The sequence below is a fragment of the Cupressus sempervirens genome, chromosome 4 (assembly GCF_028749045.1).
Source record: "Cupressus sempervirens isolate cs-2001-9-10 chromosome 4, ASM2874904v1, whole genome shotgun sequence".
NCBI classification, from domain to species: Eukaryota; Viridiplantae; Streptophyta; class Pinopsida; order Cupressales; family Cupressaceae; genus Cupressus; species Cupressus sempervirens.
The window spans coordinates 435,921,289-435,948,017 of NC_143121.1; the positions used below are offsets into that span (position 1 = coordinate 435,921,289).

Below are 26,729 nucleotides of genomic sequence, written 5' to 3' on the forward strand. Positions count from 1 at the left end.
AATAGACCACCTACCCACCTAAAATTGCCTAGTCATATCAACATCAATAATTCAAAGTCCATATTGAAGAAAGTTCAAATATGAAAAGGTTAGACTCAAGTCATATAAATTACAATGAAGTACACGTAATTTGTAAAGTGAAGTATTTTTAGTTAATCAAACCTAAAATATGAAAAAGGACAAATTGATCTATGCCATTTTGACATATCACTTTGTCATTCTTTATTTATTTCAATAATAATCCCAACTGATTATCCTTCTCCATATACGTAGTTCATTATCCTATTTGTATTTTCCCCCTCTACAATTGTAGATATGTGTGTTTCGTTCCTCTAAAATGTACAAGATACATATAATAAATAAATAAATACCAAGACATAAAGTTTGTGAACACGATCCGTCCGAAGGTTGGGGAGGAACCATTTTGTTCTTTGGTTCCCTTCCTCTCGAGAAAAAACGTTGGCAGAGTTTCGGGCATCCTTGTCAGTGGTACATTGACTGCAAGGGGGTTGCCCTTAAAACGCTTTGAGGTGATAATAAGTAATAATAATACTCTAGGGGCCGAGGTTTGACTCATCTATTTTCTGAATTGGCGGAGGAACCTCAACAGCGGAGAAATCTCTGCTATTCAGATCAGATCGCATGGCCAGTCAGTCTCCGGTTGTTGGTATGTTCGATATAGTGATGTTTATATTTCTTTTGAATGGTTTGCTGGTTTTCTGCTTTCGATGAGATTAGTTAGAAATATGTTATAGAGAATCCATATCGTGGCATTGTTATGACAACAAATGTTCAATTGGGCGTCCACAGGAGGATTGGTCTGTATATGTGTTTGGCCCATGGAATTTGGGTTTCTACTTGATTCCTCAAATGTCTGTATACGTGGTTGACACATTGAGTTTGAGTTTCTACTTGATTCCTCAAATCTTCCATTAGTTGCTCAATTTGTCCGTTTGATATATGCCCATGCACTGTTTTTCAGTAAACTGAGACCGGGGATCCGATTTGATTTATCAACAACCTGCTTCGATCTGCTCTAATATTGTTACGTGGGTATTTTCGATTTAGGACAAGTTCCCAATTTTGCATTATTTACAGTCAGTATATGTTGCATTGTGCGCGGGCTTTCATGTTGGAAGGTCTGGTTACAGCACTAGGGGTGGTTAGGTAGCAACGGTGTCATCATTATTGAATACTCTTGATAGGGTAAATCCTTTCGCTGGTTATGTACTATGTAGAGGTAAGACGTGTGGGCTTTTTACTGTTTGTAGGGCTGGGGCAATACTCCATAATGACAAGGGTTGCATGTTCATCAGTGATCATTGCTTGCCTCTCGCCGAGGAATTTCTTCATAGTCAAGTGGGTGGTCTTTAGCTATTGAACCCCGACTCTTGCCAGCTGACAATTATGTAGGGAAAATGGCAGATGAGAAAATTATTCTCTTAAAAAAAATTATTCTGTGCAATGGACTAAGAACGAGTGTGGACTTTCACCGAACTTGCATTTTTATCTTGATATGTGCCTTATAAGAAGCAGATATTTTTTTTCATTTTAAGTTACCTCTGTATAACATTTTGTATTGGCACTTTATTTTCACAATATTCAAGACGCTCTGAATTTTTTCTTTAGATTTGGTAAATGGCTTTTTTTGGGGCAACCTTCCATCGAGAACTTATATCTGGTCTTCTCTTTTGGGAATTCAACATTTGGCTTAATTTTCAAATTTATCAGTGTTTCCTGGCCTTGTCTTTTAGGGCGTTTGGCACCCCCAAGTTGAAAACGGTGTGCTAGACATAATTGTAAAATCTATTGGAGCCTCATGCGAGCTCAAACGTGCAACAAAGTCTAAAGAAATATTTTAGAAACTAATTTATACCTTTCAAAACTACAATTGTCACATATCTATACCTTTTGCTTTTTCTTATGGTATGACCATGGAGTGCAGCCCATTTTAACCCTCTAGTGCACAATGCTTTCTCTCTAACTTTGTTTTGGAACACATTTTTATTTTGCTGCTCTCAAGGACAGCTATAATTCACGTGCATGTGAAAGGAAAGTTTACTAAAAATTACGATAAATGCATTCAAATGCCATGTGATTTTTAAAGATCTCTTTTTTGCTGCTATGGCGGAACATAGTGTGTCTAGGGGACTCATGTGGAGGTTATATGAGAAACTGACCTACATCCAGTAATGCTAACTTGTTTAAGGGGATTGGACAGTGGAGATTTACATATCATCTATAGTAGAATCAGGTTTGGTTCACTGAGACCTGTCTATGGACATCTCCACCAATAGGAGTCTTAATTGACTCTCATTAGTTTATATTGATTTGCAAGCATGGATATACTACTAGCATCTTTGTATAATTTGCAATTTCTCTGGTAGTTATCAGTATTACAGTTGCCAGAGTGCTTATTTGAATGCTTCCGAGTTCACAAATCCCTGCTAAGATGGGTTTTATCTTAAGAGTACTACAATTTTTAATGAAATTTTAGAGGGAGCAGTGCTGATTAACATAAATGACCATTGCCATGCTTTGATAGTACTTATTTATAAATGATAGAAATATATTTCTATTATTTTGTATTCTACATAAAGAGGCTGTCTTACCTGCGATTTCACATTACAGCGTACTTAACAAATATGTCTTAATCCCACAGTTACATCAGATCGAGAAGTTCATGCCGTATCTAACACAAAAAAGGTACACACACACACACATATAAATTGCTGTCTACAGATATATTCCTGCACACAAGCAGTATACATTAACTGGACAAACTGAATGGTAAGTCAGTTCCTTTGAAATACTCCTGCCGAATCCCTCTCATCTCCTCATCTCTCTGTCCATGATACCCAGCCTGTGTGCACTTCCATCTCCTTCAGTACCTTATCATCCTGGATATGCTGGCTGCATTGGTGTGTTAGTCAACTGCAAATGAAACAGGTACATTTATCGAAAGTGCATTGTAATGTCCCCATTTTAGCAGTTGACCAAGTGTGTGTGTGTTAGCCTTGTTCTACATGGTCCCGAGGGCTAACGAAGGGTTTAATGGGATCCTGGAGTGTTTTGGCCTAGTCATTTCCAGTTTGGGCCAAAACGAAGTTGATTTACTTAGTTTCAGACATACTTACTATTTTTAGTAAGTGGGCAGGACACAATGCAAGTCAATTTTGGTGATTGGATTTGATACTCCTTGGTGAGAGCTTTCCGATGAGCTATCACTCGCATTATTTGGAGTCCGATTGCTAATACATTTTAATGCCTGAAGTTTTATTAAAGTAATGTCTAATTTAATTGTAAAATATTAAAGTGTTACTTTAATATTTATTTTATGGGGATGTGTACCCAAGGGAGACATAAGGGGTATTTTAATATATGTTTTATATATTGCACATCTTTTATCCCACATTGCCCATATGAGTTGAGCGGACCCTTGGAAATAGAATAAATAGAAGCATTTGTGGCTTCATTAGACAGATTGAATATGAGAAGAAATTGGTTGTGAGTTGCAGCTCCGTTCTTGGCATTTGAGGACGTTTATCCTCTCTTGTAACATTCTAGACGTCATTCCCTTGGAGTTTGGCCTTTGGAATTCTTTGTTATCGGCTTCATTATCAGGCAGTTTAGTTGCATTTCCAGCTAAAGGCAAATTTTGGTATTTTGCTCATATCTTTTTCACTACTTATCCGACGCTTATGCCGCTTTGAGGGAATGATATTACGAAGGTAGTGGACTGATTGAAGGACAAAGTACTGTAGCAGCACTGTTCATGCGGCACTATTCAGGCACTGTAGCAGCAAGTTTCGAAAGCATGGGCTAGAGTATTATGTCAATAATGCTGAAGTAATTAGTGAGTTGATAAATCTGCCATGTATTTGGTTTTATGAATTCTGAAAATAACATTTTATTGGCAGCAGTTCATTTCCACTTTGCATATTATTGTAGTTTCTTTCTTGTTTATGTTGTATGATACCAATTCCATGCACAAAACACAACAAACAAATAAACGTTTGATTTCCAGAGTTATAAGGGGTTTAAAACATTAAACGGAGAAATAAGAGGTTGAATGCAAACTGTTTGACATAATTCCTTTCAGCAATTTGGTTTAGTTTTTTGGGACATTCAGGGGTGCCCATTTCATGCATCAGCTACAGCAGTTGATATGACTGTTAAAGGCACTGCTGCCACTGGAGCATCTGTTGCGCTTTCATCTCCTTCCCGCGGTTGCTTAAGCTCTGCCATGAAATCATGCAACCCTGTCTCTAACGACATCCTCTCCTTGCTGCTTCTCCCCCATATATGGCCACAGGATATCTCCCAGTTGAAAACTCTTACTGTTCCATCTTGCAACAGGTCCTCAAGTTTCTTCCTTGCTAGCTTCACGGTGACTAATACCCGCATGTCATGAGTCTCCCTTGAAATTCTGTAAGAGCTCTAACCCTGCTACTGAAAACATTGCCATTTCTAAATTTTGAAAAAGCCAAAAAATCTCAACTGAAAGACAAGATAAAAAACATTGCGATCCTTTCTAAGGCTTAGGACATTATCAATACAATCTCAAAAATACTGATATTCACATTACTCATCATTGGAACAAACAATCTCTGCAACCCTCTCTTAAAACTTGCAAAATGGGCACACCAAAATGATAGAGCAAATGAGAGAGTACATGGGTGAAATGTTTTTTTAGGGTTACATAAAAAAATATTTAAAAACATTATTTTAAGTTGTTTTATTTGATTTTTTGTGCCCTACTGCTGTGGGTCCTCCTGGGTTCGCTCGGGTTCGTGCTAGCAAGGACCCGAATGGACCCACAGTCCGAAATCTGGATCCTGCCCGGACCTGCAGAGAACCTGGACACGAATCCGGGCCCGCACGAACTTAGACCTGAATCCAGGCTGCAGGGTGTGAATCTGGTAACGGAACATGTGCCACGGTATATCACTACAAGTACACAATAACTTTCCTTGGCACCTCTGTTAAGTAATATGTCTAGATTGACTTGCAAAACTCATGCCAAAAACTGACATCGTATTCATTACTTACCATTAAGTAATATGTTAGCAATCTCTGCTGATCCGACAACACAAAACTTACTCATTTATTCATCTTTTAGCAATAAGTAACATGTTTAGATTGTTTATTGTATTCTTTCCAGATCCACAATGCAAAGATATGTACATAAATCTAAACAGCCAAGTGAACTGTTAATATGTCTTAAGTTATGTAGGGGCAGGGCACTGCAATAACCGATGTGACTATCATGATTAAACTATTCTTCATGACATATAAATGCTATGAGTTATTTAATGAGCACACCTGTTATAGGATCCCCGCAAGTGGGCTTTTTCGCTTTATCCTAGTTATACTGTTTTAGACCTCAAACTTGCTTGGGAATAAACTGGGTCTCACCAATTCATCCCCACTATGTGTTCTATTATACACACATGTCAGCTATTGAAACTTATGGTGTAAGTAAATAAATTAACTGCCATCTCAAATATGGGATCCTCTATTGTTTGGTACTGATACAAATGGGGGTTTGCCTATGTCTTCCTGATTTGCCTATGTATTCCTGATGGAGAATCAGAGTGTGATCCAAAACATTGGTACAAAGAATATGACAATTGTATCCAGAAACTTCAAAAACTCATTGTACACAATGTTAAGAAACAAAATATGCACACATATATCAGTGGCTTTAAAGATGAAATTGAAACATTGTCATAAATCATTGTTGTTCGTCTATCATTGTAGAAAAAGCTGCAAAACTTGAGCAAAAGATAGGAAACAACATTCTTCTTTTTGAAAGAGGATAATTATTAACAAAGGACAATTTCGTAAATCAAAGAGCATTCTAGCTTAGAGATCATCATAAAAGTTGGTTTGTTCTGAGGATACTGTTCTGAGGACTGGCCTGATGGCACTTCCTGTTGACCATAAATATCCATTTACACAAGCACAATCTACCCTTTTAAAATGAAGGTCATATTGGGGTGGCCTCCTTAAATGTTTATTTAACCTCAATTGGATGTTTATCAGAGATTATTGGGCCCAGTATCAAATAAATTTCCGTTGCATTTTTATTTGGTTTCAGGAAAGATGAATGCTTGTTTAGTAGTGAGTGTGGGGACCCATGGATGCCTGGAGACAGATTACTGGTACTAGTATAGAGACATCACTCAAATTTGGGTATGCTAAAAAATTGATAAAGAGATGGCTATTTTATATGTAAATGTATTTATCAGAAATTGTGGGTACAGGGACATTAAGGAGTCAATGCTCCTTTACTGGAGTTTCCTGGAAGCTATGCGGCGGCCTCTCAAAATTTAAGCCTTATGTTGCAGGTCAACATGGGCTGAATTATATGCCAGCTATTTTTTAAGTCTTGAAGACATATTTGTGCAAAAAGCATGAGCCAGACCTCAATTCATGAAATTACAATATAAACCTATTCGTTGATACAGAGAAATCGATTCATCTAAACTAGTACATGCCTATTCATACCTGTAATCTTTCAAGCGCAAGAGTAAAATAATCATTTCTTCCTGGATCTTATTTAATCAATTTTCTCATTTCTTTTGTGTAACAAATTGAGTAGGCTTTGTTCTCACACTAGTTACCATTTTCCAAGGTTGAAAATGCATAAAATAAAATAGTGGGCATGTGAGATTTTGGTACTTATGACAAATGCAAGTGATAAGCTATAAAATTGTATGGGTCAACCTCTTTTCTTTATTTATTTGTCAGTCCCTTATTGCAGCACCCTAACATCATTTGGTGGGTGTGCAACTCAAGGTCAGACCCCTTTTCAAAGTTAGGCAGCCTATTGCAGCTTCTTTTCAAACTCACACAAAATTTAGTGTTTTTTATTATTCACTTCTTAATTGACTTTTAATTCTTTCAGTTTATGAATTAATGTGAGATCCATGATCTATGAAATCCAGATTTAACCACAGTTTTTTAAGTGACTTTCATAAAAATAATTCCAGTTTTGATTAAAATAGGTCACATTCATTGAAGTTCTATTTCCTTTTTTTATCAGTAATCAATTTTGACTGGAGCTTCCAACCAATGGGGTCATAGTGGGGGACCATCCCTGTGGTGATATCACAGCTTGAGGCATTAACACCATTTGTTGATTTGTCTTATGCAGTTGTCTTCTCCACTTTAACCTCTGGTCACCTTTTCCTTAATTTATCCCTCCATCATTCCAAACCTGAACACCTTCACCCTTATATCTCCCTCACCCTTACCACTTCATGCTTCTTTTCACTCCATGCTCTCTCACAATCCACCTTATCGCTCTATGCACTGAGCCCTCCCTTATCCCTCCACGAAACTTTATTACTCCAGCTCCTTATATCTCCACACTCCTTATCTCTCTGGTCTCAACTCCATACACCTTATCCCTCCAGCCATCTACCTTATCGCACCACCCTCCAATCACAACCCCTACTACATCTGTCAACCTCCTTTGTAGTGGGCACCTTGGAAATGCCCAAGAACACAACCAACTGCTGATGAAGGTTTTAATGTGTTTGCATAGATTTTGAAACCACATAACATGAACAAGAAGGAATTTATGCAAACTGAAGATTGAACTACTGCTGAAATAATATTAGTTTTCAAACTAATAAAATTAAATACATAGCAAACTCACTAATTACTCCAGCATTATAACATGATATTCCAGTAATGACTTCCCATCTTGCTGCTATAGTAATATGAATAGTGCCGTGCTACAGTGCTGCTACAGTAAAAACTGCCTTCAATCAGTCCAAGACCCATATAAAATCATCCTTCCACAATGGCATAAGTATTGGACAAGGAGTGAGAATGATATGAGTGAACACACAATCTGCCTGTAGCTGGAAATGCGCCCACGCTGCCTGTTAATGAAGCTGATAGCAATGAATTCCAAAGGCCAAACTCCAAGGGAATGACATTTAGAATGTCACAAGAGAGGATAGACGTCCTCTAATGCCAAAAACAGATTTGTAACTCACACATCCATTTTCTTCTCATATCGTACCTGCCTAACAATAGCCACAAGCTCTCCTTTTATTCCTACTTTATAGGGTCGACCACTTTTCACAAGCAATGTGGGATAAATAAAATAAAATAAAATAAAAGAAAAAGCTAACGGTCACACAACTGGACAATTGCTAAAGTGGGGACATTACACCCTTACTGGCTTCAGCATTAATCACCTTATGACTCCGGTACCTCATCAACCAACTTCCTCGTGTACTAACTCCACCTACATATGCCTGGACAGATATCGATCTCTCTAGAACGCATCACCAATCACTTCCAATCAGCTGTTTCGAATCTCTATCCAATCCCTACCATCCACCCCCTCTAGCCCCTGTATCACTTACTATGCCTCAACACTCCTTCCTACGCTAGTGGTCGCCTCCACTCAACTCTCATGTACCTTTGTGCCTTGGTCTTTTCAGGCTGGTCTTAACACCCATGAGCAGTGTCAAAAGTCGTGTATGTATCTTCTGTCTGTGTGCCAAGCCTCCTTTTGCTCATTCCAAACCTTCAAGAGATTTAATCGCAATGCCCCTGTTAATAAGGGATTCCAACAACTGTTGTGCTGTAAGCTCATGCCCCACGTTCATTGAAGTTTTATTGTTTCTATGATTTTTAAATTTTATGTTTTTGTAGACTATACTAATACATTTATTATTAGTTGATTTTGTTACCCAATTCTCCTTTGTCTTGTTTGAGATCACGTTCCAGCTAGTCATTTGATATAAGCTCACCTTTCAGTAATATGCTTCCCAAGCATTAAGAATTTCTGTCCATAAGGGGTCATAAGCAGTTGTGTAAATTAAAAAGCAGGTTTATTGACTCAAATTTTAAAATTACAAAAATTAACAAATGACATCCAATCATTAGCCTTAACCTTAGGAAAGTGTACAACCTTCAGTTAAATATGATATAAACTCTTGTTTCAGTTATAGGTCTTCTCTTGCATCAAGAAGTTCTGCCCACAATGGGTAGCTGGTAAGCAGTTGTGAAAATCAGTAATCAGGTTCATTAGCCTTTTTTAAAAAATTGTAAATGCAAGAAGTTGGTGTTCAAGAACATTAGACTATAATTAAATCTTAGGAAAGTGCACTCAACAACCTATTTTTTGTTTGCTTGTGTATATTCATTGCACAGTTCCTAGAAACTTTCGGTTGCTGGAAGAGCTAGAAAGAGGAGAGAAAGGATTTGGTGATGGGACTGTCAGCTACGGAATGGATGATGGAGATGATATTTATATGCGGTCATGGACAGGAACAATCATTGGACCACATAATGTATGCTGTATATATTACTTTGTGCATCTCTTGTAGTTTACTTTTGGTGCCTAGTTGTTTCACGATAATTTGACTAATAGTCAATACTGTTTTATTCAATTTTCAATACTTATCTTAGATATTCTATGTTTGGTGGATCAACTAGAATTTTTTTTACTTGGTGCAGTCAGTGCATGATGGCCGCATATATCAGCTAAAGTTATTTTGTGACAAGGACTATCCAACCAAACCCCCAACTGTCAGGTTTCTTTCTCGGATCAACATGAACTGTGTAAACAAGGAAAATGGAATGGTGGGTCTGATTAAACATCTTCTCTTATTTCAAAAGCTTTTCTAAATTTTACTTAGATTAGGATAGATTGCCATTAACTGTTTCATTTTTATATTTATTGGAAAATACTCATTTATTTCTCCATTCTGTCTTCCTACACAAATGAACATAGAATGTTAGGAGATTGAAAGTTTTACTTCAAAAGTAAATCCAAACAAATTTTTATAGCTTTTTTCTTTCTAATGAAACTGCACACAATAATGTCAAAATTTGCATTACTAACTTAAGCCAAAATATTTTTGATCTTTTGTTCAACTCAACACAGTGGCATGGATGAAGATGTGGAATGATAAATAGAATCTAGCTTTACCCATCTTGAAAGAGTCAAAGTCATATGATGATAATTAAGAATATAATGATTGGATGAGCTTTATTCTATGTGTATGCTCAAATTGAAGAACTCTATTAAAGAAATTAGTTTTGAGCTTCATTTCATTTGGATGAGCTACTTGGGATGCAAAATCTATATCATCCCGCAAATAAATTCCATCTAAAAGATATTCAATTGGGAATATAAGACATTGTATTGACTGATTGTTGAGAGATTTTCTCCCTGGCATCCAAATGACAGCACTAGAAACTGGTAATATGTAGACTTCAAGAAGTTAAACACAAACTAAATGGAAGCTTTCAGTCAATGCATGGAATAAAATTATCCATGTGTAAGTATTCAGATTGGGATATACTCGTATTCTCTCTAATGTACTCTTTCTTAACCTATCTGTGCTCTTGCCTCTATGAGAAAGGCTATTGTACATTGTTAAGTATCTCAATGCAATATATTTCATCTCATTGATGATGTATTTGGTTCTCCCTCTGAAGGTTTCTGCAGGTCGTGATTCTGGCTCAGGAGCATTGCTCTAACATGGTGTCAGAGCAGGCATTCAACATCCTCTTTGTTGAGAGATTTTCACCTATGTTTTCTGAGATTCTGGGAGTTTTTCGTGTAGAGGATATCTAATCTCTGTTTTGTTTGCATCATTTGTTTTGATGCACAATCCTCGGGCTCCTTCTGTATTACTGTCAGTTTTCACTCACAATATAATTTGCCATTGCTATTTTGAATTGTGTTGGCTGTTGCACAGTTGGTCCATATTTGATTTGACTGGCATTTGATGCATTTATTAGGCTGGCATTTATTCTGTTGGCAGGTTTTACAAATGAGGTGGCTTTCCAAGCGTGTAAGCAACATTTTGTTTGAGAGGCACTATTTCAAATGGATTGATAGACATATGGCCTCTAGCTGTAGATATCTCTGCTCGTTGACTGAATTTGACTGTGTAGTCATTTTGGCTTGGATCTAGGAAACCATTTTTATTCTCTGTGAGCAATGAGCTTAGAGCTTTGCGTCTTCTATCATTTCTATTATTATTTTTTGTCTTTGAATGCAAGGAAGGTTTGATGAAAGAATAAGGAAGAGGGGCATAGACATCTCCAACACTTGTTAGTAGGCTCATATCTCCTTGTCTTTTGAAATCGCTTAGGCTGAAGAATTTGTATTACTTATGTAATCGTGAGTTTGCCCTTTTACATTGCATTGGCACTAATTATATTTTCAGCCGGACATTTGCCTATTCAGTTTGGGCATCCATTGATTGGCAATTTGATCTTAGTGGGACCAAGTGTCCGTATTTTATTAATGGGACTTATTTGTTAATAGTTCATGCTCATTGCATGGTGCCTTCATTTTTGCTGGTTTTTTGTTCATTCAGTTATTACATGCCAGGCCTCAGTTGCCATAAATGCTTGTGATCAGCCAATTTATTTCTTGATTAGAGAAATCTATTTAAGATGTATGTAAATGTATTGAACTAGATGAAGTATGCACCCACTTGTGTTATTCTGGAAACTGCCTCTACCAATATCCTCTTCGCATAATCCCCTTAAGGAGCTTTATGCAAAATATTTGTTGTTAGGGTGCCGGTAGCTGGCATTTTGGGTGATAACTTTGGGATCTTTAGTCCACATTGATAGTGCACTTGTCTTCTTGTTACATTTATACCATGGTGCACTGAATGTATAGTGTTGGTGTGGGGGGGGGGGGGGGGGATTCTTTGTGATGGATGTAGTTGATATAGAGGCATAGGGAACCAGGCCAACTTAGGCTCTTACCTACAACATCAGATCCTAATCTCTTCTTCTGCACAAGCACTTGTCCCAACTAACGTCCTTCGAGCCTCCATTTGATCCCTTTTAATTTTAAACAATTCCCTCATTTCGCACATAATTTGTGTGATAAGATCCTAGGGCCTCTCTAAATACTAACCCCTATAGGCTAGAGTTTACTCCAAGACTTCAAAATGCTTCAATCTTGTGGGAAGTGGATCATTGCACCTCTTTAACATCTTTTCGAACTTGAGCCAACCCATTCTCATAGGCTCTTGGATAATTCTTCTAAACACCAAATCCGACATCAAACTCCTCAGATCTACTTCCCCTTTTCATCTATTCAAAGATTTGTCTTCTAAAACTGGCCTGTCACACTGAGATGCCCGACTAGGGCTTGACTCTTTGATCCCTTAACCAAAGTTTCCCATTTTGAGCTTTTGGAATCATATAGTACACATTCTCCGTGCATTCCTCTAGTGGCTGTTAGATTTCCATGGTGGAATTGCTAAAAAGAGCCAAATTTGTTTAGAAATCCTTCAATAGCGAGGGCTTCAGACCGATTGCCACAAAATTGAATGGATCTCACTCAATTCTTCACCAAATCCTATCAAACCAAATGGATGATTCTCCTAGTTCACGCCTTCATGCAACCCAATGATCAATTCAATCAAACCAATCAAAGCATCAAAGCAATTAGCACGAAAACAAAAATTGCTGGAAATTTCAGTTATGCTTTATTTCTTAATACCCTAGTTACATTCTTCTCCTTCTCAAATCAATCAAAGAGGACTTATATAGGCCAAATCTATCCCATCCAACTGAATTTCAAAACATCTGACCATTGGGGGAAGTTTGGTGGCATATTTTGCATTTTTGACAAAGTTGTTACAAATGTTGCAAAACAACATTTAGACAACATTACAACATTTGTGCAGTTTTTGTCAATTGGGTTCCAATTGCTAGGACTCTACCCATATCACTTCTATGTGCCTCAAAACATTAAATCCTAACTCTCCTACCAATCTACTAACCTTTTGACTAGTTTTGACCTGTTGGCTTATCAATGCCAAATATTTCAATGGTGTTACAAGTGGGTTTTATTTTATTGCAATTTTGGTCCAAATGACCTTTATGACATTCTAACCTAATTAAATCCTTCCATATGGCATTCCTTGGGTCTTTATTGGTTCTCATAATGTTCATGGGGTGCTCCTACACCATACTCCCTAGTTGACTTGATCTGAAGTCTACTTGAGATGAGTTCTTCTTAACTTGAGCCATGTTTCTTGATCTCTACTTCATCCAACAATACTGCTTTTTCTTCTAAAAGTCCATGTCACTTCACCAAATACCTCTGGTAGGTTTTCTTCCTTGTCTTCTTCACAACTTGTGTATCCAATATTTTTACAAGTTTTAAGGGCTATTTAGATGGGTTATCCTTGATCAATTTTTCTTCTTGTACCTGCACATTAGTACTTGCATCGTCATCTCCCTTGTAGGGTGCTAGGTCTGCAATATTAAAACAATAGGAGAATTACCAAGGTTAGGAGGTAGCTGAAGTTCATATGCATTTAACCCAAACTTTAGGAGTATTCTTTAGGGACCTAGTTTTCTCCCCTAGAGTTTAGTATGGTTACCCTTAGGCAACCTCTCCTTCAACTTTGCCCACACCAAGTCTCCAACCTGAAATTGGACATCTCTCCTTTTCTTATTTGCCATCTTCTTGTATTTGTCTATAGATCTTTGCAAAGTAACCCTTACTTGGGAATGGATCTCTTTGATCTCTTCTGCAAATTGTTCTCCATGAGCATTGTTTTAGCCATGTCAAGGAAGCCTCCCAACTCCAATATCCCTCTGGGATTTAGCCCGTAGACTATCTGAAAGGGGCTCTTATCTGTGCTCCTATTTACTGAGTCATTATATGCATACTCTTCTTGTGAGAGTATGCATCCCAATTTTCTCCATATTGTTTTGTAAGGCACCTATTTACAACTTCCATTTGATCATCTATTTGGGGATGGCAAGCAAAACTGAAAGACAAATTGATGCATACTCTTCCTGTGAGATTATGGTATCCCAATTTTCTCCATATTGTTTTGTAAGGCATCTTAAGTTTCCAAGTGATCTGTTTACAACTTTTGTTTGACCATCTGTTTGGGGATGGTAAGAAGAACTGAAAGACAAATTGGTTCCTAACTTTCAGGGTTCCCCAAGAGTGCCCTACAAACTTAACATTATGTCGGATACAATATTCAGAGGTAATCTACGGACCCTTACATTTTCTTTGAAAAGAAAACTTGCAGCATAAGATGCATCACTAGTGCTTTTCCATGTCAAGAAATGTGCCATCTTACTGAACCCGTCAACAACAACAAAACACTATCAAAGCCTTTTGTGTTCTAGGCAAGCCTGTAAGAAAATCCATGCTAACCAAAGTAACGAGAATCAGAATCGTATCGGAATCGGCACGGCCGAATCGAATCGTGAATCGGGGGTGAATCGCCGGTGAATCGGCGATGAATCGGCAAATTTGAAAAAACCCTTTAAATGTAGAGATTTTAACAATTTAAGACTTATTTCATGCACCCTTTATTGAATATAACTTAAACACACTATAACATCATCAAATAGAAGTTGAAACTTAACATATATAAACATGGAAGTTTGTGTTTACCACATGGGGTAAAGAGTTTTTATAAGACAGCTTCACATCCAACACCTACTCCAAGTGCTTCAAAGCATATCACCCCTCTCAAAAGGCTTGCTCTATTGTTCTCTCCACCACAGACACTCCATGCCTGCAACAGCTTCAGGTCTCATCAACTGGTGAGACTTCCCACGACTGATAACCGCAGCGACTGGGGGTCTAGGGGGCAACGCCCCCAGCGGGGTCGAGGGGCAGCGCCCTTGCGGGGTCCTGGGGCAGTGCCCCGGGCGCGCTCCCTGTCGCGATACAGGGCGGGGTCGAGGGGCAGCGCCCCCGTCGCCAAAACCAAATTTGCACTCTGAAACCCACACAAAACTATATGGAACACAGTGTTTTTGTGATTTTCTTCTGATCCCACACTCTTTTTGGGAACCGCTAATGTTTTACTACCTGATTATGTCTTTCCCTTCCCTTGGGCATCATCCGTTATTCATTCTAAACATTTTTTATTTGTCGTCGTTTTTAATTTTTTAAAAATTTTTATAACCTATGGTTCTTCTTTTCTCTTCTGTTCTCTTCTAGTCATGCTTAACAATTAGAAGGCCCTTTAGAGTTATAACAAAGAGGAAAGGTAAAAAAAAAAGCAAAAAACTTAAGTGATTTTTTTATTATTTCCAACTAAACATGCGTGCTGTTGCCAGCCGATTTTTGGCGATTTCTAATGGCGATTCAGGCGATTTTTTGAGTGAATCGCCGATACATGCGATTCACCTGATGAAATCGCCGATCACGATTTCCGACTCCAAAAAAATCGGGGTGCATGAATCTGATCTCTGAATTGGCGATTCACGCGATTTCAGCGCGATTCTCGTTACTCTGATGCTAACACTTCCCCAAGATCTAGATGGAATGGGTAGGGTTTGATGTTGTTTTTGTGTAGCTAGGTCGAATTCCTTCTTGGTCGGCTCAAAGGTCATTTAAGGTTGAGATCGTATAATTATCATTGTGCAATATTTATGGGTCATGTAAGGTTAGATTGTATAATTACCATGGTGCAATCATTATATTGTTATTTGTTTGATAGTATAATAATTATATTGGTAATGTAATTATTATATTTATTTAATGATAATTAAATAAATAATTAATATATATCATTTTTGTGTGAGAACATATTTACATTTCTGTGATAATAATAATTATTATATGCTCGGGTAGGCCCAGCCTTACTATAATATAATAATAATAATAATAATATTATTATTTAAGGGCCTGTGCATTGGAAGGATTGTCACCCTCCTTGAGTCCTATTTGTTTGTATAAAAGAAGCTTGACCTTACTCTCTTAGATCAGGTTGAATACAATCTGCTTCATGGATGAGCTGTTGTGCTCAGGGGAGACAATTAGAGACTGTCTATGGTTGGGAGGGCTAATTCTAGCCCATGGTACACAAGCCCCAAAAATTTACATCATAGATTGCCTATGGTTGAGAGGGCTGATTGCAGCCCGTGGTAAATGAACACCTAAAATTTACAATTGATACATGCAGGCATTGGTTGTGACCCTTTGCTTTTTGACATATCAAACACAATTCAACAAATTTCCTTACATCTGATTGCAGCTTTGGTCAATAGTAAAACCTTTTAACTTGCACCAATGTCTTATCCAAACCAAAATGTCCACTAAGACTGCCACAGTGTTGTCCCTCACAGAGCATTTGGGTGTATAGAGCTGGCTACCATAAAACAAAAGAACATCTTGAATCAAATATTCAGAATATTCTACATGATATGAGGCCGAAAGTTTAGAGCAAACTTTGTAAATTTCATGAAGTCTTCATCTCCTTCATACATACCTTTTAGTTATTCTATGCTAACTTTTTGAAGTGGTACTTTTTGCCTCCACAATCTTTTTCTTTCACAATTTTGTCCCTATTAGAGCATTTGGGTATATAGAGCTGGCTACCATAAAACAAAATACCATCTTGAATCAAATAGTCAGAATATTCTACATGATACGGGGCCGAAAGTTTAGAGCAAACTTTGTAAATTTCATGCAAGTTTTCATGAAATTTACAACCTTCAATGATGACCTGGGCCCAGCCCAGGTTTATGGAGCATCCGGATAAATGGGTTAACCTTGTGGTTGCTTCTTCTCTAAATGAGATTATACGAATAACATCTCATACTACAGCCTACAATGATGTGGTGTTGAAGAAAGTTTTGCAGCTGATAGTGAAGAACTTGAAGGGTTTACACAAGTTAAAGGAATCCCTATGAGGTAGGAACAAATTTGCTTGACATGTGAGGCCACTAGCACACTCGATCTAGTTTGTGGGAATCGTAATGACGAAGAGGAGGCTAAAGAAATTCAGACCAGTGCAAGGGAAAATGTAGATAAGATGTTTTCAGTTGTTAATAAGGAACATACAAGTTTTTACATTGGTGATTTGGAAGTTAGCTTTGACAAACATGTTGATGAGGCTGGTTGTACTCAAAGTAACAACATGCTGGAGTCTTTGTATGATAGAGCATATGAACAATCCAAGATGACACTGCAAGAAGATAAGTTGTATCAACATGATGATAATGAGATGCATGTCTTAAAGAACCAACTGAAGGTTAGTGAAAACATGGTTGTGACATATTTGGTACGATATGACAACACTCACAGGATGGTTGAGGACCTCTATAGGAAGGAGGTTGGCTTGTTGCTGATTTGTAGGTAGTGAAAACATCTCTTGAAACTATGAAATCAGATTATTTATGTTTGCTTTCTGACAAGGATTATATTCTTAAGATTGCTGTTATATATGTTGATCAGTTGAACAAATAAAGGAATGAGATTATGGAGCTCAACATGGAGCTTAAATATGCTCATGAGGCATTGGATGATACTCAAATTTCTCTTCAAGAAGTAGCAAATCAAGTTAGGATCACAAATCATATTCAGGAGTATGAGGGTTGCAATTATGATCAGAATTGTACAGCCTACAGATGCAGCGATACTTCACACAGATTAACATGGGATCTAGGGATCTGGTTGATGGATGGGTTGTAGTTTGATACTCTACTTCGCAGTGCATCAGGATTTGTTTTTAGATTGGGCTATAGAGCTACTTACTGATTCGTATGGGATCTTGATATTGATTACTTGAGGACAAGCAATCTCGAGAAGGGAAGATTTGTAATGTCCCCTTTTTGAGATTTTAGAAAATTTAAGGACATATTCATATAATATCATAGTTACACCGCCCTAGGAGATGGGGGGACAAGTATCCAAGACAGGGGGACAGAGGGGCCTTGATTTAGGGACAGCGGGGGGATGGGGGTGGCGGCGAGGGACGGGGGGTGGCGGAGGGAGCAAGAGTGTATATACTATACATATGGTACTTAAAATGCCAGTTATGAAATGATGTACTACAACTATACAATATAAGATACAAAGATGTAAAAAACTTAAACATTGAACATTGCATTGAAGTTTTCAACTAGAACATTATGATTCATGATCAAATGACAAATAAACAGTGAACATTGAACATTAGAAAATAATAAATATTAGTCTATATATCAATCTTTAGATCAATAGTATATTAGTATGACTATCTAGTTTCTACTATTTAATAGTAATCAATGATCATATGAGTCATGACATAAAGATGATTACAATAAGTATCATGTGCCATGAATCATGATATCAAAATAAGTATATAATGCAAACAAAAACTATAAGTCTCCAAGAGTCCAAATCAAAATGCCAAATCAAATCAATGATCAATGATCATCCCCTAGAGGTTGGAAGTTGAAACTCATTGCCATTGGAACTATCAGTGTCTCCAAGATCAAGAGCCGAAAAGGGAACACCAACTAGCCCTGTGGCTGGATCTAAACCATCCTCCTCATCAATCTGTGATGGCTCCGTAGGCTCTACATCCCATTGTGGTGCCGGGCTTTCCTTGTAGACACTTGTCTTGCGGTCATTAATATGCAACACAATGTGTACAACCACTAGCTTTTCTGCTCTTTGAGAGGTAAGTCTATTCCTTTTAAGAGAGTGGATGAAGCTATATGTAGACCAATTTCTCTTAGAAGTTGAGGAACTAGAAACCTGAGATGAAAAATAATTGGCCAATGTAAGACTTGGGAATTATAAGTTGAACAATGATCATTGAACAATGAACAATGAAAAGTTAAAAGTTGAGGAACTAAGTACCTGGGACAGCAAACAAATAGCTAGTGTAGTGTTTGTAGATTTCGCTCCATATGCTGACCACCACAAAATGGGATCCTCTTGTGCTATAGTCTTGATATCTGCATTTGTTGCTTGATTGTAACCCCTAAGAGTAGCAAATTTGGTCCACTCAATGTGAACCTTAGCTGTTGTCTCAAGGTCATACATCCTATCTATGCACTTGAAGAACCCTTCCTTCACCTGAAGAAATTTAAAAAGTACAAATTATTAGCAAATAGAAGAATCAAGATGCTAGTAATGTAAATGATTTTAATTTATAAAATGATAAGAATCTAAGTTTTAACTTTTAAGACAAAGTCTTAAAGTGTTATATAATATAATTATATAAATCACCTCATCATTGTGAAGTGGTGTAACTCTACCAGGCTTAGTCATGTACCACCTCAGATTCAATGCATATGCAGCCATGTGTAAGGGTGTGTTAAGTTTGTCCCATCTATCCTGAATAATAGGCCGAATGTGATCATTATAGAAGGCTAATATGGGGTCCTCTTGCACAATTGCTTTCATTTGCGCAAGCATAGAATCAATGCACTCATACACCTCTCCAAGTGTAGGTGCATCCCCATCTCCATACCTGATCACCTCGAAGACTGGCCTAATAATAGAGACAATGTATTTTGCATCGCTCCAAAATACATCACTCTTAACTATATCCTTCACCCTCATCCCCTGCCCCGACTTGGAACCATCCCACCTATTCCATTCATTCGTCATAACCATTAGTTGTAGTGGCTCCTACAACTCAAGTATTCTCTCCAAGAGAATGAAATAAGATGCATGTCGTGTCTCAACTGGCTTCAGGAACTCCTTGGCGAAGCTCCTAAATAGTGCGAAGTGTGGTGGTTGCAGATATACATCTGCACATCTTTACCATCACTCACCACTCCCTTTATCTAGGTAATCTTCCTCATGTCCTTTAAAGAATTGTTCATAGCATGCACACAACAAGGAGTCCACCAAATATGCTGATATGTGGCTTCAATAAGCCTCCCTGCAACTCTGCACACATGAGCTGCATCTGTCACTACTTGGACCACATTTTGTGGCCCAATCTCCTTAGTGGCTTCCCGAAGAATCTGAAACTGAAAATCAGCATCATTTTGATGCCTTGAACAATCAACTGCCTTAAGAAAGAATGGGTCCTCTGTACATGTGACTATGACATTGAGGAGTGGACGGTGTCTAATGTCCCGCCACCCATCCATGACAATGTTGCACCCGATTCCTCCCAAACAGCCCTCATGGTCTCCATGGACTCACTAATCTTGGCATACTCATCATCCAAGATTTTAGTCCTCAATTTGTGCTCACCTGGTGGCACATATGATGGTAATCCCGCCTTCACTACTTTCTGAAATGCCTCCTTAAAATAAGGAGAGCGAGCAATGTGAAGTGGAACGCCATTGGCAAATAACATTCTCCCAATGCATGCATCTAACTTCTCTTTCGTTTGGGCTGCAAACAATTTTGCTATAGGGTTGTTGTCACTAGATTGTGCCCTGTGTTTCCCCTTGCTCGTCTCAGCTGCTGCTACACCTATAGAGCTATAAGTAGAGGAAGGTGCGGAGGTTGCCCATAGCAATGTAGTAGATGAAGCTCTATGCTGTGGTCTAGAAGAAGACATGCATTGGTGTTGTTGCCCCTGTATTTGTTGCTCATGCACCTCCTTTATATTTTGAATCTGTTGCCTACCAGCCAAGGCAGTAGGCATTGGAAGGCCCAAGTCCTCTGGAACTCCCCAAAGCTTGTTGAATTCAATTATAATCTTCAAGTTTTTGGATTCAATCAAAAACTTACATGGTAAGACACTTTTACCTGTTTAGTGTGCATTCACTCTAGTGATGCTACCATAACATTTTTCACCACAAATATTGCATCTTCACTTTCTTGTGCCACTTGTTCCTGATCTACTTGTTATTCTAGTGGCAAATTGTTTTAAAGGAGATTTTGGATCAAATTTACCCCTAGCCCACTGTACCAAAGATGGGGAGGGGTAATCAATAGATGGAGTACCAGATAGGATAAAATCAGTACCCATGGAAGTAGAACTAGTTTGAGCTCCTTGCTGATTTGGCCCAACCCCAATGTCACTCTCATGCTCACCCCTCTCAACGGTGTCATCATCATCCTCAGCCCCAACCTCAGGCTCAGGTTCATATTCTGATTCACTGCCACTATTTGAATGAAATTCCATCTCATCATCACTATGAGTATCAATGTAGGAGCTCATTTTGGCACTGCATTTCACAAAATGAAAAACCAAAAATTAATAAAGCTGAATAAAAAAACTGTAAAACTAAAACATCAAGAATCTTAATCTATTATAATTTATTTAAATTTATAAATGATAGTCATAGATTCATAACTATAACAAAATGAAACAAGTTACAACCAGAGAACAAAAAATTGGAATAGGCAAGGCTTATTGTTTATATATATATATTGTTATTTCTTACATGCTGAAATCAACTCAGAATAGCCCAAATCCTACGGAACCATTGGAAGTCAATTTTCAATACAGTTGAGAGATAATAGAAGTTGTTAGTTTAAACAAACGAAAATAGACAGTTGAAAGAGTTGAAAGATAATAGAAGTTGTTTAAACAAATGAAAATTTTATATTTAACATTCATAAACATGCATTTGAAAATTAGAAAAATAAGTTACAAACCTTACCTTTTGCTTGAAAAACTCCTTCAACAAGATTCGGTAAACCCGGAACCACCCTCCTCGTCTTGCTCTTAGGTTCTCCTTTTTCACTTGCAAACACTTTCTTCACTCTTGCACAAACCCTTATCTCAGCTCTTCAGTCTTCTTCTTCTTGCTGTTGCAAACAATGAGAAATGCAAATGTGAATTAAAATGAAGAATAGAAGGGTTTTGAACAAAGGAGGAGAAATGAATGGGCCCCACAATCCAATAGCATAAAAATTGAAACAATAAATCATTTAAAAAATGAGTTAAACTTTTTAATTTTTTAAGTGCTTGTTTTGCTTGCCGCAGGATATGTCTAGGCATCCCCTTGCAATGAAGGAGACTCCCTGGCGTCCCCCTGCACCCCCACACTCGAAGACGTTTTTCCATCTTAGAGACTTCTTGCCGTCTTGGAGATGTCTCACCGTCTCTGGTGGTGGTGGCGCTCTAAGTGGCACCGTCCGAAACGCCGAGAGGCCGTCCCCCCATCTCAGGGATGTCCCTGTCTCTGAGACGGCCCAGTTTTGGGGAGGACGTGTCCTCGTGTTACACTATATAATATTAAAATTGATTTTGAAAGCATGGATTAAAATAATAAAAGGTCAATTTAGTATTAAAAAGTGGGCTAAAAGTGACAAGGAGAGATAAGACGAAAAGACGTGAAGGGACTCGAAGAGTCACAACTTTGGGGATTAAAAAGGAGAGAGACTCATTCATTCGACATGCTTGGTTTATGATTCAGATTTCAGTTTCTCTCTTATGAGAGTTATTTAGAAAGCTTCAGCGTTCATCCAGCGGGAGGATGTAAACCCTCGTGATGGTAGACAATGCATGCAAACCCATTGTCCGTGGAGACGTCACATGAGGTGTCCATTGTCCGTGGAGACGTCACATGAGGTGTCTTGCGCATGCTTACAGGCTCTTTCTCAGCATTCCAATCTGATTGTAAAACCATGTTTAAGATTGGGCTTTTGAATGTTGGTTATTGTATTGCTGATCTATAATGCAATAGCATATTTCAAGGTATTTTATGAGAATCTATGGTTTTATATTATGGGTTTATAATGCAACTTCGTATGTTTATGTTCTGAATATTATTTTGAGGAAAAAATCGGGGAAATATCTATTGGGGATATTTCAAGTAAAGCCTAAAGTGTAGGGGAGTCAAGGTGATTCTCATTGGTTGGCTAGAACTGATTGTGGAATCTTGTTGGAGAATTGGCAAGCTCTTGTATTTCCAGTCTGTGGTTTTGGAAACCAACAAAGTCAAATGATAATTACTCATTAGAATAAACATGAGTAAAAGAAATGATATTTTAATGCAGCATAAAAGTAATTAGAAGAAATATATGCAAAATAAATGATATTTTTTACAGCCACTAAATAGTTGGAAACATATTAACTGCTTAAAGCCTTCCATGTGATTTGACTAATAAATAATAATTAAAGATGATAAAAAAGAAACTTCAATCAGAAGGCTCAAAAACGTTCTAAATAGTAAAATCCATTTTTAATATTTAAGTAAGAATTTGAAAGGCAGTAAGGAATGAAAATAGAAGGAGAGGTAAAATGTAGTGATCTATTAACCACTTTAAATATCTGAAAGAAACATTTAAAGGAAAAAAAGGAACAAGGGGAGATTGTTATTAATAATTATAATAGTGGGAAAGGAAATATAGGGGACAAAATAAAAAATTGTACATGTAATGATATTAGAAAAAAATAATCTAAAAAATAAAATGGGTCAAAAGAACCTTAACAATAAATAAAACTAAAAGAGGAATAGTATTTGCAATGTCGATTGATTTGTAAAATATTTTATATAAACCACCAGAAACATTAAAATCTTTGTCAATAATGAATGGTGTTTATTAGGCACTCAGTTGAAAACCCTAGGCTAGATTTTAATTTTTCCACTTATAATAAATTAGATAGATAAATATGTAAAATGATTAATACAAATGACTAATAAATTTGGGGACTAGTTTTTTTCATTTTGAAATCAATATAATATTATCAATGTGAAAAACAATATAATATTATCAATGTGAAAAACATGAAGTTACAAAATTTTGACGTTTTAAAAATACTTTTATTCCTTCCACATTACATTGATTCATATTTAGATTATCATTGTCCCTGATATATATTACTATTGGTGTAACTATTCTACCTCTTTTTGATTGCAAATGCTAGTAATATTAAATATAATGGGATGCATCATTCATCATACATTAAGGCATGGAAATTCAAAGAGTTGTGTTTGTAATAAAGAGTTATATTGTTGAGAATTTCAAGAGACCTTTCGTTGTAAAGTGGAGTCTTTCTCGTGTTATATATATCGCATCTAGCAAAAGGCATTATACACTTTGAACTTCTATGATCAATAAAATGATTTTTTGTTGTGTGGCTGGGGTTTTTATCAGACTTGAACAAAGGGCAGATTAAAAAAAAGACAGATTTAAAACCATGCATCACAATGAAAATTGCAAAAAAAATTGGATGCTGAATCCTTAGTTGGGTCTGGAAGAAAAAAGATGCAAATTTTGAACACGCTCTTGCAAATATTTCAAAAATTTTGAATTAATAATTTCGAAAAAAAAATTAAAATATTTCAAAGAGGCCAGGTATTTGGTAAAATAATGAATGTGTTATTAAACAAAGATCATGAATGATCTATATATACAAAATACAAAAGAATGTTTTTATAAGAACAAGATAGAGGAAATAGAAACATTCTTGTGAAGTGAAAGAGAAAGTTTCCATAACAAACAGGGGTTTATGAAAACATTATCAAATTTGTGACCATTAGAAAAAGACACAACAGAGAAAATAGAAACTATCTAGTATCGAGATAGTATTATCTTGCAATTTTATTGCTCCTGGCTGATGTCTCCTTGTTTAGAGTTTGAGCGGTGTGTAATAATCAAACCTTGCATAGCTAATAATATATAAATATTAAAAAACTGAATTGTCAGAGAATTAATATACAATTTGGTTTAACCTGCTGAATTATACATGGATTGTTCTGCAGCTGGACAGTGGAAACTACAAGAGAACTATTCAAGTTTGTATTTCCATGTTGACGTGGATGACATTTTTATTTTTCGTTCATATGGACAAATGAAACTAGTTTAACTATGCCCCTTATTTGATTGCACCATATTCCGTGAACATCCTGAAGAATGTGGCTTGAAATATATTTCCGTTATCAGATAATCTGTGTCATTTTATATACAGGTTTTTGAGGATTGATATCACCTTGGCAGAAGGATTGTGCATTTTGTTTAGTTCTTTGGAAAATATAGCATAAGCTTCAATCCATCTACTATATTATTGTAAAAGAATAACTTTGGTCATTAACGTAGGTTTCCTTTCTGTTCTAATTTGCAGGTGGAACCAAAGCATTTTCCAATGTTAGCGAATTGGCGATCAGAGTATACCATGGAGGATGTTCTAATGGAGCTCAAACGTGAAATGGCATCATCACACAATAGAAGGCTGTCACAGCCGGCAGAAGGGAGCACATTTTAATTGAGCCCATAAGTAAATGAAAATATTTTATTTATCTTGGCTTTGTGAAGACTTTAAATGTACAGTATTTGAGGTTTTTCATTCATGGCATACACACGCTACAATGACTTAGTGCTTGCTGTTCCAGAATTAACTATTATATTCAAAGGTTTTAATGAATTCTAAGTTGAATTTTAGTGTCTGTTAGCAAGAGATCATGTAGGATATTCAACATAATTAGTCAAAGAACTGTTTCTTAGTACATTGAATGATATATGGAATTTGGTGTTTTCACATAAATGACAGATTAATGATTCTGACATTGGGCGACCTATTTCTTTTAAAGTGGCCGCACAACTTTTTCCTATTCCTGAAACACAAACCCTTCGAAGCAATGTCACATTCGGCGGAATCTCCTGTAGTCATAAACTGTACAGCTTTGAGTATCAAACATGCTAATGTCTAAGCGAAACAAATTTGGTACTTTCAAATTTCATTTCACACATTATATTTGTATCAAAATTTCTGTAATTAGGGTCAGAGGTGTTTCTCTTTCAATAAATAAATTTACGGATATTTCTGAATTTTTTTGTCGTCAGCCATTATCTTCACTACTGTCAGCCCCACCTATAGTTCGCAGTCCATTCTCTCAGCATCTTTAGATTATTGAAAAAACAGAGAGTAGGGATAAAACCAGGAACCAGGGAGGGAGTTCAAGAAAGAAACCTAGGTCTGTTTCTCACCTGAAGTTGGAACAAAATCCACTGCTCAGAAGTTAGCAAAAAGACACTAAGTACTACCAGATGTGCATAAATTTTGATTGAGTACTATGCACAAAATTTAATAATGCTTTGTAGCCATTTAGGACTATATATGATTTTCTCCACCAAGCCCAGATCATTCAATGGTCTCGCCATGAGTATGGCTCGCTGCATAGATATTGGTGACGCCAAACTTAAGATTTGACCACTTTATTTCATGGCTCTGATCATTCTGGAAAGCTTTAAATTATTAACCATAATGCCCCATAAAACTCTCACCAACTATTCTCTGTCTTCGTTAAAGCATGGACTACATTTTGTGTCAATCATGCACGAAATGAGTGCTAATACATAATTGAGAATTATGATTTTCTTCCGTATTGATATGTGATAAAATAATTCACAATTGATTTGGTGTTTTTGATAGTTGAAAAATTGCATGGATTGTTATCATTGATCTTACATAATACTATTTCATTTGCTATTTTTTTTTTTTCTCTGGTTCGAAAAATGCATTATGGATTGTAAGAAAGCTTTGAATTTAAGGAGATTGTGGATTGTGCGACAGTAGAGGTCAATTTATCATCCCACTCGAGTTGAAGAGGAAGTAACTTGTACCCGGTGAGCTGAATCATGATCGGAACAATCCATAAATGGGTTGAAATTTAGTGGAGGCATCCTCAAAATGTATTGTGATGTACAGAACTGGTTTGATGAGAATTCTGTCATATGAAAGCTCTAACACCTGGCCGGAGAAATGGGAGGACAAGACATAAAATCTATGAAGTTTCAAGTAATATTTTTTAAAAAATATTTCTAAAATAAAATTATGCACTTGTTTATAAACTTGGATGCAAGATTTAACTAACCTAATTTTTTAGGGGTTCCCTATTGTGATTACTAAAGCAACATTACCTAACTTTATTATATTCATAAGATATTTAGATTTATTAGTCATGTTCTGTTTACTGGACTAAGGTGAATGTTCCTATTCTTTTCTTTCATTAAACATAATTGAATCTTATTAACTCTTTATCATTAATTTCTAATCGATTTCATAAACTGCTATCGTCTATATCACTTGCTTTGAATAACT

At 36.8% G+C, this 26,729-nt stretch overlaps 1 protein-coding gene across 1 annotated transcript; it reads left to right on the plus strand.

The window, feature by feature from the left end:
* The first annotated feature begins 387 nt into the window (after positions 1-387).
* LOC149561884 (ubiquitin-conjugating enzyme E2 variant 1D-like) lies at positions 388-25,069 on the plus strand. The gene is made up of 4 exons (XM_089825413.1): positions 388-667; positions 9,184-9,323; positions 9,490-9,615; positions 24,753-25,069. Exons 1-4 carry the CDS (start codon positions 643-645, stop codon positions 24,891-24,893), a joined length of 432 nt encoding a protein of 143 aa, XP_089681539.1. The 5' UTR covers positions 388-642; the 3' UTR covers positions 24,894-25,069.
* Positions 25,070-26,729: the final 1,660 nt, after the last annotated feature.